The sequence below is a fragment of the Pangasianodon hypophthalmus genome, chromosome 8 (genome assembly GCF_027358585.1).
Source record: "Pangasianodon hypophthalmus isolate fPanHyp1 chromosome 8, fPanHyp1.pri, whole genome shotgun sequence".
In the NCBI taxonomy this organism is placed as follows: Eukaryota; Metazoa; Chordata; class Actinopteri; order Siluriformes; family Pangasiidae; genus Pangasianodon; species Pangasianodon hypophthalmus.
In genome coordinates, this window is record NC_069717.1 from 9,320,608 (window position 1) to 9,336,016 (window position 15,409).

General features: G+C 36.2%; 2 protein-coding genes across 2 annotated transcripts; both read left to right on the plus strand.

Annotated features, from left to right (window-relative positions):
* The first annotated feature begins 142 nt into the window (after nt 1-142).
* Nucleotides 143-2,883, plus strand: LOC117597804 (CMRF35-like molecule 1). The gene is made up of 4 exons (XM_034306492.2): nt 143-788; nt 1,106-1,447; nt 1,729-1,830; nt 2,230-2,883. The coding sequence occupies exons 1-4, from the start codon at nt 641-643 to the stop codon at nt 2,304-2,306; spliced, it is 669 nt and encodes a 222-aa protein (XP_034162383.2). The 5' UTR covers nt 143-640; the 3' UTR covers nt 2,307-2,883.
* Nucleotides 2,884-11,082: 8,199 nt separating this feature from the next.
* LOC117597803 (CMRF35-like molecule 5) lies at nt 11,083-14,978 on the plus strand. Its single transcript, XM_053235902.1, has 7 exons — nt 11,083-11,269; nt 11,595-11,933; nt 12,299-12,409; nt 12,606-12,689; nt 12,871-12,972; nt 13,097-13,149; nt 13,878-14,978. Exons 1-7 carry the CDS (start codon nt 11,170-11,172, stop codon nt 14,031-14,033), a joined length of 945 nt encoding a protein of 314 aa, XP_053091877.1. The 5' UTR covers nt 11,083-11,169; the 3' UTR covers nt 14,034-14,978.
* Nucleotides 14,979-15,409: the final 431 nt, after the last annotated feature.

Sequence of the window (15,409 nt, forward strand, 5' to 3'; positions counted from 1 at the left end):
GCACCTACAGAAAGTAACTGAACTGTGAGAAGCTCCACAGTGAAATGGTGCATTAAAATTGAACAAAAAGCTAGATGTGTTGTTCTCAATGAGCTACATATTATTGATGTCTCATACATTAAAGCAATTAAGAACTACTTTATATTAAGATTAGATGTAACCATCATCCAAAAAAAAGTTTGGTGTACCTAATTTTAAAAACTGAAGTTCATCTCCAAGTTTAATGAATGTTAACGCCTAGATTTCACAGATGGCAGCACATTCCTTTACTATCAAAGATAGAGAATGTTACTTTTTGTAAGCAAGCTAAAAAGACACCATTTTTTTTTCAACCTCAGTATAATCTTTGTTATATAATTTAAACACCAAATGCTATTTGTATTATTACATTTATTTTCATGGAAGAAACAACTTATAGACTGATTCCATTTAATCACACCATATTTAAAAGAAAACTTGAATCAATATATTTCAAAGACACTTGCCCCAACAGCAAAGAATAAAATGTGTTCAGTCAGAGCTGTGATGTATCGCCTGTTCCTGTAGTACTTCCTGTAGCAGTTACATCACTGCTTCTTCCTCCTGCTTATTGTGAGGAACCAGTGTGATCTCTCAGACCTCCTCTGCTGACTCCTACATCATGCAGCTCACCTCAAAGACAAAGGGCAAACTTATAAGAAGAAAAAAAAAGTATAGTTATATGGTACACTGTGCTGAGTTTAGAAAGAACGCTGGTGATGTGCAGAAAACAATGCCAACATTTCTGAGCACGCTGTTCTGTTTCCAAGGTAAACTAAGTACATTTATTTATCCACTTTGTTTGGGAAACATCACTCTGTTGTGTTGGGTAAATGCAGATTTCATTGCTAGTTAACTAGATTGCTGTTTTTTTTAGAGTTATTATTAATGATGCTTAAAATTAAAGATATATAAATATACAGTGTACATATAATGTTACAAGACTTTTATGACTTGCCAAAATTTTAATTGTCTTTAAGTAAATACAGAAAAATTAAATATCTAAAAATAATTTATTAAATTTGTTTAACAATTACACTTTGAGCAAAAATGTTTCAACACAATTTTTAAAATTTTTTTTTTTTAGTTCTGATATGTGTGACAATGAAGAGCAAGGCTGAAAGTGTTTTTACTGGAACAGAAGGAGGCAGTGTGGATATCTCCTGTAAATACGCTGATGGATATCAGTATACACCCATGTACTTCTGTCGTGATCCATGCACTTCTTCTACTCATGTCTTAATTCGATCTGAGACAGCTGATATGGTCGACTCTAAGGGAAGATACACTGCACTAAACACTGTCTCTAAACGTTGCTTTTCTGTCACCATCAGACACCTCACATTAAAGGACTCTGGAGTTTATTACTGTGGAGTGGACAAATGGGGCTTTGACGAGTTGACTAAAGTAAAGCTTACTGTCAGTAAAGGTATACATGACTGAAATGTCCACCTTCTGAATGTATTGTTGATCTTAGTCACAAATAAGATGTGAATAGTTGTAGTCAAAGATATAATGTAAGATAATGTGGCAAGCAGCAAGTCAATTAACACAGTAATGTGTATGTAAGTGTATGATGTAACACTGACTTACAATAATTTTACAACATTCTGCTTGAGGCATTATGTTGAAAGTTTCATGACTTCATGACTTGATCTGAACTATAATATATCTGTATATGTTTTTTTATGGTTTCGTGTTGGTTCTAAGCTGTTCCTACTGTGTCCACTCATGCTCCAGTCTCAAGAGTGAATCAAAGCCCTGAGGCTACAGAACAACCCGATGCCTCCACAATGATAACAGCTACTGCAGGTAGAGGAAATAAATGCCTGTTCTGTACTCTCCACACAGGAAAATCCATACTAAGTTTCTGTTAAACAATTAGCAGCATTGTGAAAGTATTATGCCAGTTACTTTAAGTAGCTGAAGTCAAACACTATAGATTCACAGATTAAATAACCATGTGCTGTTATTTATATACAAAATACAACTCTATATTTGATCAGAATTAAGCTGACAGGCAGCAGACTGATGAATCCCACCCTATTACAATAAATACTTATGCATATTTAAGTGTATGAAGTAACTTTTGACTTATACAATAAAATTGTTTGTCTGCTTGGCACCTTAAGTCAAAGGTTACATCCATGGCTTGGTCTGAACTATACTGCAGCTTCAGATGTCTTTATGGTTCATCTTTATTCTCTGCAGTTCCTACTGAGTCAACTCGTGATCCAGTGTCGAGGCAGAATCAAAGCTCTCACAGTGATACCAAGTACTGCATGTAGGACCTAAATGCCTATTTGCTACACTCCAACTAGTAAACTCCTCATTATGTTTCTGTTAACCTATTAGCAACATCAGTAAAATAATTATTGGATTAATAATTAGATGCAAATTCAATCCTTGTATGGAACATTTAGATCCTTTTCTTGGAAAATTAGGGAGTACACAATAATTTCTTATAAAACGTGCAACATAGATATTTCTTTCATAATACTACTTCATATGAAAAGCCATCATCCAAAAGTCAGACTAAACATTCTTTAGCCCCACATGTTTTTCCTTTAATGATAGCTCTGTTCTGTTTCTTATTTTCCAATATTGTCTAATCACTTGCATTTAAATGATATATTTAATTGCCTGCTTATGATCAAAGAGGATTCTTGAATAAGTAAATTATTAAAAATGAAAATGGTTTACATTACTCTGTTGATCTTACCTGAAAACCTGTGTTCATTTACTGCCAACTGCTTCTAAGGGTTCCGAAATTGTGAGTAAATATTTCTGGATTGGATCTAAGAAAGTGATTGAACTGTGAGAAGCTCCATGGTGAAATGGTGCATTCATCTTGAATAAAAAACATTAAAGCATTTAAAGTAAACTTTTCTATGATTGCTGTCTAATTTAATTCTATCTTTCTCATCATCAACTTTAACCAGTTTTTTCTGGTCAGGATCGTGGCAAACTAGAACCCTGGGGGCAAGGCTGGAATATACTTTGGATGAGATGCTAGTCCACACACACACACACACACAATGGCTGCCTATGCTAGCTTATTCTGTCTTCCTCACACATTTAAATTGTTAGCTCATAACATAGTACAGTCCTAAAAACAACTAGCAAAAGCCAGACTTGACCTGTCGTGAGTTATGGGCACATTTGCAGAGGCCTGAGGTTTCTAAAACATCCTGTGGGCATGGCCTGTGACAGCTGAGCTCCTACTCAGTACTTTCGATGTGACTTTGATGCTTATTTTATCATGGTAACTTGCAAACATGTGCATATTGTGCATATGCAAACTGATTGCACATTAAGCTCCACCAAGAGCCATCACTGCTGACCACAAACTGATTCTGTAGTTTCATATCTTTGGACAAAATGTTCCATGATTGCACCTGCAGAAAGTGGCTGAAGTGGCATCAAAGTCGTCACGTCTTTCACCTCGTGGTGCATTCACCTTACAGAAAGACCACAGAGATGTTTAATCTCTGTATATTATTATTTATTCTTTGTATATTATATTTTATTTTTGTATATTATTATTTTATATTTTATACACACCCCTCTACACACCCCTGTTAAAAATCCTACACAACCCTGTTAAAATTGCAGGTATTTGTGATTATATATATATATATATATATATATATATATATATAAATTCCACCTTTAATGTGATATAGCAACCAATAAGAATCAAGTGAAAAAAAAAACAAATAGAAACATTTAAGTTGAAAAACATAAAAGAGAAACCCTACAATAACCTGGTTGCATAAGATTGCACACCCCTTAACTGATATTCTGTTAAAGCACCTTTTGCTGGTAATACAGCACTCAACCTTTTAGGGTAAGAGTCTACCAACTTAGCACATTTTGATTTGGCAATTTTATTCCACTCTTCCTTGCAAACATGCTCATCTTTATCAAATTGCAAAGGGATCTCCTGTGCACAGCCCTCTCTCCACAGGTTTTCTATAGGACTTAGATCTGTGCTCTGACTTGGCCATTCCAAAATATTGATCTTCTTCTTCTGAAGCCATTGCTTTGTTGACTTGGATTTGTGCTTTGGGTCCTTATTATACTGGAAGATGAAAATGTTCTTCATCTTCAGCTAACAGAGGCCTGCAGGTTTTGTGCCAGAATAGAATCCATGATTCCATCTGTCTTGAATAGAGCCCCAGTCTCAGCTGAAGAGATGCAGCCTCATAGCATGATGCTGCCACCACCATGCTTTATCATGTGTATGGTGTTCTTTAGGTGATAAGCTGTCTTGATTTCAAACATATCCCTTAGAATTATGCCCAAAATGTAATACCTTGGTCTCATCAGACCATAAAACATTTTGCTACATGGTCTGGGGTGATTGTATGTATGTTTTGGCAACAGTTAGTGAGGAAGGGCTTCCATCCTACCCCATAGCCCAGACATGTGAAGAATACAAGAGATTGTTGTCACATGCAGGAAGTGACCAGTACTTCCTGCAGCTACCAGATATTCCTGCAGCTCCTTTAATGTTGCCATAGGTCTCTTTGCAGCCTTCCTGATAAGTCTTCGTCCTGTCGTTTAGTCAATTTTGGAGGGACGTCAGCTATCCTCATCGATACCTTGAGATCCTTACATGCTTTGTAAGCTCTTTATGGACCATGACTTCAGTAGTTGGATGAAACCAAGAAGGTGTCAAGAAAATCCAACAGAAACAGCTTATCTTTATTTGGCGTTAATCAGTACACTGATCAGGCTATCGGTCACTTCACAAGTGCAGATGATCCCTGTTTTGGTAATGACACAGGCTCTCCATGAAAGAATGCCATCACATGACCAGCGTGTTCTTTACACGTGTTCAAACAGTGCAATTGCATTAGATGCATAATTAATTGAATGCTGATATGCCACATTTTCACTTTGCACATTTTCACATTTTTGCACTGCGATGCATCAAGTCATGATGTCTTGTTAAACAGTAAACTCAGTTCACAACTGATGAATTATTTCCTGTTATGGATGGATCAAAGCAAGACAATGTAATCAAATTCAGTATTTTTTTTTTCCATCTTAAAAATGTAGTTCAACTATATATGTTAATGGTAATGATATTCAATGCACACTGTTTCAGTATTGTTCTTATTATCCTTGTCCTCAATAACCTTAATATTTTTGTCATTTATTTTAGTTTTCTTTAAAATATTACTTAATTTTTTTTTTTTTAATTTTATGCCTGCTTTTTGCCATTTTGCTTGCTATATGTGTGAGCTGCATTTCTGCTGTAGAGGCTTACCAGCATCTTTTCCACAACAAAATTACTAAATAAATTCTCCACATCCCTACACAAGTTTTACATTTATACGTGTACATTTTTTAAAAATTAATTATAATTAAATTTTTGAATCTAACGCAGCCACCACTTGCTCTCTCTTCCCTCTCTTGATTCATTCTGTTTGATTCATCTCACATTTGTGCCTTCTTCTGTCACTGTCTGCACCTACAGTAACTGATTCTTAATTGATAATGAATAATGTTTAGCAGTTAATAATGAATTAAGAAGGGAGAGTCACGTGACCTGCTCATGCACCTAGTCACACTTGAGTAGAACTCCGTACATTTGGCCTCTTTTCGTTGATTTTTCGTTTTATTTTAAGTGCTATGTGTCAATAGTACTTTACCAGATGGCACACAATTGAAAACAGCAGGATCTGTCACCGTCTTCTTCTCCGATTAAGAAGAAATCCAGGTCGCCGACCATGAGCGATGTGGTTGACAAGATGGCGAACACGGTAGCACAATTTGAGGACATACTAAGAACTGAGTTGACGGCAATGCAGAGCGAGTTATCCTCTCATATGCGAGTTGTCCAGTCGCTATGCTCTAAACTGGACCTTCTTACAGGGGAGATGAGAGAACAAAAGAAAGAAGTCACAGATCATGATAGGCGAATAGCTGCACTCGAGCAACAGGTGGTGGATTTACAGGATCGCAACAGGCAAAGTAATCTGCGCCTAGTTGGACTACCTGAAGGATCCAAAAAGGACGACCCTATGGGTTTTTTGAAAAGATCGTTACCGACGTGGCTTCCGTCTTTGGCGGGCAAAGAGATTGAAGTGGAACGAGCACACCGTGTGTACATGAGTCTCCTCAGATCGCTCTAAACTGCGGGTCTTCCTCTTTAAACTGTTGCGTTACACGGACAGGGAGCTCATTCTGCAGGCTGCCAGACTTCTTGCCCCGGTGAAAACAAGCGACGGAGCAACGCCGTCCTTCTTTCCAGACTTTTCTCCTGTCACTGCGTAAAGAAGAAGTGCGTTTACACCAATTTGAAAGGAAATGAGAGAAGCTGCATCCAGAATTTTCTTCTGTTCTGTACCCTGCAATTCTGAAGGTCATCCTCAGTCAAGGCGAACCTAAGCTGCTGTATTCCCCAGAGGAAGCAAGAGTTTTTCTCAGATCCCATTCATTCACTAACCCTCAGTGAACGTCAGCTGGACACTTGCTGTCTTCATAAACATAGAAGAGATGCTTAAAGCGGTTAGGTGATTCACTGTTCATTCTACTGTTCACTTTATCTTTGAATCTTATTTACTGGAAACTTCCACTGTGTATACAGTATTCCTTAATTTTTATTGGGTTGTGTGCTCTGGTATTTGTCAGGCTGCAGACATTCTCAAATGCGTTTCTCAAAATCTATCCATTTATAGTTCGTTATTTTGTTTATGTATCTTTTATTTTTATTTATCTCAATATTATTATTATTATTATTATTATTATTATTATTATTATTATTATTATTTTGACTGACCTTAGTATTTTGAGTTGTAATATTAACGGCTTAAATGGCCCTCATAAACGCACAGGCTTTCTTGATTTTTTGAGAAGAAGAAAGATTGATATAGCTTTAGTTCAAGAATCCCATTTGAAAGAGGAGGATGTACGAGGGTGTAATAGTAAGTTTTACAAAGTGGTTTCTCATTCATCTGCAGATACTAAAACCAAAGGTGTCTTAATATTGGTTTGGAGGACTTTGAACATTACTATTATAGATAAAGGTTGTGATATAGATAGTAGAATAACACATATAAAAACAGTGGTGGAGAATAGGAATATTGTATTTCTTTCAGTTTATGCCCCTCATGACCCTACTTTTTTTCTATACTCTCAGCCTACCTCTTGAAATTTTCTGATTTTGAAATTGTAATGGGAGCAGATATGAATTCTGTAATGTCCCATACTCTAGATAGATCTGGACCAAAGGAATCACACTCTCAATCTTTGTGTTCTGACAAACCTCAGCAATGTGTATCCTCATCCTCTTTGGTAGATAGTTGACGATTATTAAATCCTTCTGCTAGGGCTTTCACTTTCTTTTCTGCCACTCATAAATCCTTTTCGCGAATTGACTATATTTTTATTTCTACTACTTTATCTCCTACTGTTCATGACGCAGACATTTGCTCCTTATCTCAGTCGGATCATGATGGTAAACCCTAAATTGTTACAGGATGAAAATTTTTGTAGTCAATTTAGGAACAAGTTTACAGAGTTTATTGAAACTAATCGATGCTCGGTAGAAAATCTGCAAACACTTTGGAATGCAGTTAAAGGATTTATAAGGAATAACTCAATTTCATATGCCTCTTTCCTCCAGAAGATCGACACAAAAAGATAACTGAGCTGGAATCGTAGCTCCAGAATTTGACTAGAGAGAATCAGCATTGTTTCATGGATAATACACTCAGCAAAATCATGGCTGTTAGGACTGAACTCAATTCATTACTGAGATCCAGGGCAGAATTCCTGTTTCAGAGATCCAGGCAGAATGACTATTTTCAAGGGAGTAGACCAAGTCACTTTTTAGCTTTAAGATTACGTAACAGTGAAAAGTTTTCCAATATTTCGGCTGTGGGGGTCATTATGACAGAACCAAAAGATACTAATACCGCTTTCTACTCTTTCTATTCTAACCTTTATACTTCTTCTTCTGGTGGTGACCCTGACTCTTTTGCATCTTTTCTAACCAACCTTGATCTACCTCAGCTGTCAGATTCGGATTCGAAATATCTGGCTGAACCAATTACTCTTCAGGAGCTAGAGTCAGCAATACGATATATGAACAAGGGGAAATCCCCAGGCATGGATGGTATTCCAATCGAACTGTATACTACTTTTTGGTTGGATTTGGGCCCCTTAATGTTAGATATGATAAATTTTTCAGTTACTCAAGGCTCATTTCACCCATCTATTAATATAGCTGTTATCTCTCTCCTTTTAAAAAAAGATAAAGATCCGACTTCCTGTTCTAGCTACCGGCCACTTTCTCTGATAGGGACTGATGTTAAACTATATGCTAAAGTACTATAACGACGTTTAGAGAAATTTATGAATAGGCTAGTCCATTATGACCAAACAGGATTTTTTTAAATCTCGCTCCGCTTCAGATAACTTGTGCAGGTTATATCATATTATTAATTCAGTGAATTTGACGTCCTCCCCTTGTGCAGTATTATCTCTAGTTGCGATGAAAGCTTTCGACCAACTAGAATGGAACTATCTATGGGCGGTTCTACAGCATCTGGGCCTAGGAACGAGTTTTATAAATATGATAAAAGTTCTGTATGCCAATCCAGCAGCCAGTGTTCTCACAGGTTCTGTTTGTTCCAATCCATTCTTTATGCATCGAGGTACTTGTCATGGTTGCCCACTTTCTCCTCTGTTATTCACCCTATCCTTGGAACCCCTAGCTCAAGTGGTCCGACAATCTAAAACTATTTTTCCCATAAATATAAGGAATACTTATCATATTTCTTTGTTTGCTGATGACATCCTGTTGTTTTTGGAGAAACCGTCACATTCTATCCCTCAGCTGTTGAATTTATTTGACCATTTTGGATCTCTTTCTGGGTTTAAAATGATTTGGACCAAATCATGTTTACTCCCCCTTAATTCTGAAACTGATTCCATACCCCTTTCCATATCTGTTCCAGTGGTCCAAAAATTTAAGTACCTGGGGATAGATGTTTTTCCATCCCTACAAGAAATTGTCTCAAAAAACTTCAATACTATCTTAGCTAAAGTATCGTCTGATGTAGAAAATTGGTCTCGTCTTCCTACTTCCTTTCATGCTCGTATATTGGTGATTAAAATGAATGTTCTTCCACGTGTTAATTTTTTTCAGCTATGATTCCTCTCTCTCCACCTGCTGGTTTCTGGAACAAATTGGATGTATGTCTTTCTCGGTAATATATGGGATGGGAAATGTCCTCGTATTAAGTTGACTACTTTACAGCAATGTAGATTATATCTTCTTTCCACATCAAGGAATGTTGAAAGGTGTTCACAACAAAATATACTCTGGCATAGGCATTCGCCTATTTTCCACAATAATAATCTATTGTCAGGCAATATTCCATTTCACTGTCTGCAATGGACTCAAAATAAAGTAAACACTTTGGGAGATATCTATGATGATGATGGTTTAAAGTCCTTCCAGAACATCAAAACTCAATATAATCTTCCAGGTACCTCTTTTTTTATGTATTTGCGTATTAGATCGGCCCTTCGGGCATATGGGGTGCCCTGGGACTCTCAATTATCTATTCACCCTTTACGCAAATGAATCCTTCCTTCTGAGAATTCTCCCTCATCTGTTTCAGTTATTTGTCAGTTTCTGCTTGAGCATTTATACGAACCCTTATCCATTATAACTGTCTGGGCAAATGATCTTAATGAGGATGCGGATGTTTTATTTTCAGATCAGGTGTGGGGGATGTTTAAATGGTCTTCAAAAAACCCTAATCATCAAATGATACACTGGAAATTGTTACATAGGGTCTACTCTGTCCTCTTCCCCAAAGTGTAATCTCTGTTCTCAAGGATCTTTGGGCACATTTTTACATTTTTTTTTGGAGTGTCCCTCTCTCTTACCTTTTTGGACTCAATTTTCACAGGACTTATCATATTTGTTGGGTACTGATATATGTTTGACTCCATGCAACTTTTTTTTTGAATGACTTCTGGGACCTCACCTTGTCCATCAAACAAAGATGTTTACTGTTAGCTGCACTCACAGCAGCAAAAAAATTCTTAGTCAACCACTGGAATCCTCCTCATACAATGGACAGACGAACATGGGCTGTGTATTTGTTGGACATTATATCAATGGAACTCTCAACTTCTCAAATACGTGGATCTAGCATGAAAACTGTGAGTTTGTGGCATGCTGCTTTTAATGCTGTGTCATCTTTTTTAAAGTCATTGTAAAATTTTTATTATTATTTTTGATTTATTTTTATTTTAATTTTTTTCTCTTCTTCTCTTTTTCGTCTCTTATTTTGTTTTACTCTTTGTGCTTGTATTCTTTTTCTTGAAGTCTACCAGGGGTGGGTTAGTCTGGGCTGGGTTGGGTTGGGTTGGGGGCTCTAGATCTACACAGCTGCTTTTTGTTTTGTACTGCTGTATCTACTTGGTCTAGAAAAAAAAAAAAAAGAAAATTCAATAAACAGTTGTTAACAAAAAAAAATAATGAATTAATTGTGTTTTCTGCAATAATATGTTATTACAGCATTACATACAACATTAAACTCAAGAGCATTGAAAACCTTTGTCACATGAGGACTGGAAAAAAAATGGTCACAGAACAGAATACAATGTTATGACACTACTTTATGCTGAGGTCATCCAACCATCATATATATGCAGGTACTTAATTTTATAACAGAAGTTCATCTTGAGGAATGAATGTAATACCTAGATTTTACAGAAAGATGGCAGTACATTCCTTTCCTAGCAAAGATAGAGAGCATTACTTTGTCCAAACAAGCTGAAATTAAAAGCTTTTTCAACCACTGTGCAATCTTTCTCATATCATTTAAATACCAAATACTGTTTGTATCATTACATTTATGTTCAGGTCAAGAAAAACTGAATCAATAGATTTCATAATTTTTATACAAACTTGCTCAAACAACAAAGAAAAGTGTGTTCAATCAGAGCTCTCATATATCGAATGTTTCTTGTGTTTCCTTCCTGTAGCAGTTACATCACATACATCTTCCTGCTTTTTGTGAGGAACCAGTGTGATCTCTCAGACCTCCTCTGCTGACTCCTACATCATGCAGCTCACCTCAAAGACAAAACGCAACATTTTAGAAAAGATCAAAAATGTGTAGTTATATAGCACATTGTGCTGAGTTTGGAAAGAAGGCTGGTGATGTGCAGAAAACAATGCAAACATTTTTGATGTCTCTGTCCTTTTTCCAAGGTAAATTAATTAGAGCTATTTATCCACTTTGTTTGGGAACATTGTGTTGTATAAATGTAGATTTTCATTACTGTTTAACTGATATTGTCTTTTCAAGAGTTGGTATTAATGACACTTAAAATAGTTATGAAACACATATATTTAATGATATGAGACTTTTGTAACTTGCCAAATATTAAACTGAGTTTTCTTTCAGTAAATACAGCGAAAAGTAATGTCTATGTAAAGCGTTGAATTTAATATAAGAATGTTTTTGACACGTCTTAGTGGTTGTTTAACAGTTACACTAACTGAACATTTACAGTGTTTCTCTGTGTGTTTTCAGTTCTGATATGTGTGACAATGAAGAGCAAGGCTGAAAGTGTTTTTACTGGAACAGAAGGAGGCAGTGTGGATATCTCCTGTAAATATGATGATGGATATCAGTATACACCCATGTACTTCTGTCGTGATCCATGCACTTCTTCTCATGTCTTAATTCGATCTGAGAAGGCTGATATGGTCGACTCTAAGGGAAGATACACTGCACTAAACACTGTCTCTGCACGTCGCTTCTCTGTCACCATCAGACACCTCACATTAAAGGACTCTGGAGTTTATTACTGTGGAGTGGACAAATGGGGCTTTGACAAGTTGACTAAAGTAAAGCTTACTGTCAGTAAAGGTATACATGACTATAATATCCAACTTCTGAATACCTGAAATAATATGTATGAATGTATTTTTGATCTTAGCCACAAATGTCTTAACTTTAAGAACTTTAAGAATTCAAACACTATAAATGTATATATTTACATAGCAATAATCTGTTTCTGTCAATGTAATATGAATATAAATTTTGCAAAAATTATTAAAATTTTGTGGCAAGCAGCAGGAGAATAAATACAGTGTTTTTGTATGAAGTAACGCAGATTAGTAATTTTGTAACATTCTGCTTGGAGCCTTAAATTGAAAGTCAACTCATGAATTTCTAACTTGATCTGAACTGTACGGCAGCTTCATATTTTTATGATTAATGTTGAATCTTAGCAGTTCCTACTATATCTACATGTGCCCCAGTGTCCAGGCAGAATCAAAGCCCTGAAGTTACAGAGTTTCCCCGTGCCACCACAGTGATTACTGCAGGTAGAGACCATAAACGCATATTCAATACTCTCCAGTTAGATAACTCCTTACTAAATCTCTGTTAACTAATTAGCAGCATTATATTAGGTTAGAATGATCATAGTTAGATTAATCATTTTATACAGATTTGATAGTTGTACTGAACATTTAGTTCCTTTTCTTAGAAAAGAGGAAATATGCATGAATTTATTGAAAGGTTTGTGCAGTGTAGACATTTATATCTTTTCAGATAGTTCCACATTACATGAACAAGCATCATCCACAGCTCCACCTCGGCATGCTTTAGACCCACTTGGTAAACAGTTCATTTTTATAATTTTGTTCTGCAATATTCAGTGTTCTTAACTGTCTGCTTAGAGATCAAACCGGGTTCCTGGATAAATGTGTTATACAGATCAAGTTGATCGTTTATTTTCACAGCTTGTAGCCATCAAAATGACTATTTTACCCACTTTCGATTATTTCCTTTATAACAGGACAGCTGCTTGTTGTCTGTGGAGGGGTGCTGGGCCTAATGCTGTGCTGTGTTCTTGCAGCTCTGGTGATTCTCTATAGGAAAACATCCACAAACATCACATGTAAGTGAGAAGAGTATGTTTACAAGTACATAGCTACTGTATAACAGAAAAATGCTTGAAGAAATGTTTTTATTGGTACCATATTCTCAGCATTGATTTCTAAATTTTTCTTTCTGTTATTTAGCTTTGAAACCGGCTGCTCCTGAAATCCATATTTCAAATCCACCACCTGATCACGTATGTTATACTGAGTACTGAAATAATATGTCAAGCATAACTGTTTTAGAATGTTTCAGCTTGTTCCTGGGAATCTTTTCTTTCTATGTTTTTTTCCCAACTCCCAAACACATGCCAGTAGGTGGACTGGCTATGCTAAATTGCCCGTTGGTGTGAATGAGTGTATGTGTGTGTGTGTGTGTGTGTGTGTGTGTGTGTGTGTGTGTGTGTGTGCATGGTGCCCTGTGATGGACTTCTTGCCTTGCACCCAGTGCTCTAGGGATAGGTTCCAGATCCACTGTGACCCTGACCAAGATGAAGTGGTTACTGGAATGAATTAATGAAATAATAATAATAATAATAATAATAATAATATTTAATTTCTAATCTAATAATCTATTAGATTAACTAACTAATGCACTGAAGAATTTTAACATCTTTCCTGTAGCTTCCTGAATAATTATAAAAAAATATTTTCTTATCAATGCTGTGTTGCTGTTTTTTTAAATGGCAACTAGAGTAAAAAAGAGCTCTATGGAAGTTAAATTTTATTTTATATGTAAATGGTAAATATGTAAACCTATACAAACTCTAGGAAATTTATTACGTGTGCATCTATGTAGCACATGTGTTCATATTTGCACAAGCAGTGAAAGTGATTTGATTGCAAATGACTCTCACAATATTCTTACACCTTGTCTGTACTGAAACTAATTGAATGCCATTTCTCTCACACTCTTTCTATCAAGGAGGACATTTGCCATGTGTATGATGAGATGTTGGCTGTGTATAGTTTAGCTGGTCCAGCTATAGGAGATGATTCTTCAGCCACGTACAGCACCATTCAGCTCCCTGCTCCAGTAGATAATGATTGCAGTCCAAACTCTCTTGTAGCTCCTCACTGAAAACAGTTACAGCACCCTATATATGTGAGGTGTATCATACACAAAGGTAAAAACCATTCTGTGGATTTCAAGAAAATAAGGACTCTTGGGGACACAAGTTTTCTTTTTAGCTGATTACTATCTTATTTACACTTCTACTGTATATTCCTCACATATTTAAACAACTAACAAGACTTGAAATGACTTACTGTTCATTACAAGCACGTTAAAGATAAACCTGAACTTTCTAAAACATCCTGTGGCAAACTGATACATAGGCTTCTACCCTGTACTTCCGGTGTGAATGCATGGCTTATTATGACTCGCACCTCTTATGCAGATGTGCATGTAATGATTATGCATAGTGAAAGCACACTTAGCTTAACTAAGAAGCTGTATGCATTGACTGCCCACTGGTACTAATGTTTCCTAACATCAGAGTAAATGTTCCATGATTACACCTACATGAAGTAACTGAACTGTGAGATGCTCCACAGTGAAATGGTAAATTCACCTCACTGAAAAACCAGAGGTGGTGTTCACAATGGGCTACACTTTACATAAGTGGTTAATACATAAAAAGCTTCATAAATTGCGACAATCGTGGTATATTTCTCTCTGTGTCTGATGTGGGTTTAACACAAAGTTACTGATAGTTCAGGAGATAAGCTGGAAGTGGAGAAAAATAGGCAAGTTCAGTACACATGATGCACGCTTGCTTTCACACATAGCCATGGTGTTATTTTTAAGATGTGAGGTGTTATTGTTGAGATGTGACTGCATGATAAAGTTCAAACCATATTCAGCAAAATAAGTAAAAATGTCAACTATGAACATAAGACAACTATGAATGTAAATAAATAATTTAAAAATGTAATTCTTCTTCATAGAGAATTGCCAAAAATAGATGTTACAGTATTTTTTGTTGTTGTGTTATTTGTCCAAAGTATTTCTTCAATGTTTACAATAAATGACTTAATTGACAAAATGACAAAACTGTTAAATATTTTTAAAAAAAGGGGGGGGGGGGTGGGGGGGGGGGGGGGGGGGTTAAATTGTGGTTGTTGTGGTGTGTCTGCCATTGCAGTATGGTGTCAGTTTAAAACAGTAATTCAACAGGGGCACATATGAATCAGAGTCCTCACTATATTCTCCCTCACAGCTACACCTTTACATCTGAAATAGTCATATATTGAGAAATAAGATGCTCACATTTGTTGACCACCTGTGTAAAACAAAATCTCTTTATACTTCATAGGAGTATACACTCAATGGCCACTTTAATAGGAACACCTGTATCCCTGCTCATTCATAATTTTATTTAACAATCTAACATGTGGCAGCAGCACAATGCATGAAATTGCGCAGATGCAGGTCAAGAACTTCAGTTAGTTTTC

Coding starts and splice junctions, on each gene's coding strand:
- LOC117597804 (XM_034306492.2), top strand. CDS start 641: ATGCAGCTCACCTCAAAGACAAAGGGCAAACTTATAAGAAGAAAAAAA. Junction 1,448..1,728: donor AAAGCTTACTGTCAGTAAAG/GTATACATGACT, acceptor GTTGGTTCTAAG/CTGTTCCTACTGTGTCCACT. Junction 1,831..2,229: donor AATGATAACAGCTACTGCAG/GTAGAGGAAATA, acceptor TATTCTCTGCAG/TTCCTACTGAGTCAACTCGT.
- LOC117597803 (XM_053235902.1), top strand. CDS start 11,170: ATGTGTAGTTATATAGCACATTGTGCTGAGTTTGGAAAGAAGGCTGGT. Junction 11,270..11,594: donor GTCTCTGTCCTTTTTCCAAG/GTAAATTAATTA, acceptor GTGTGTTTTCAG/TTCTGATATGTGTGACAATG. Junction 11,934..12,298: donor AAAGCTTACTGTCAGTAAAG/GTATACATGACT, acceptor GTTGAATCTTAG/CAGTTCCTACTATATCTACA.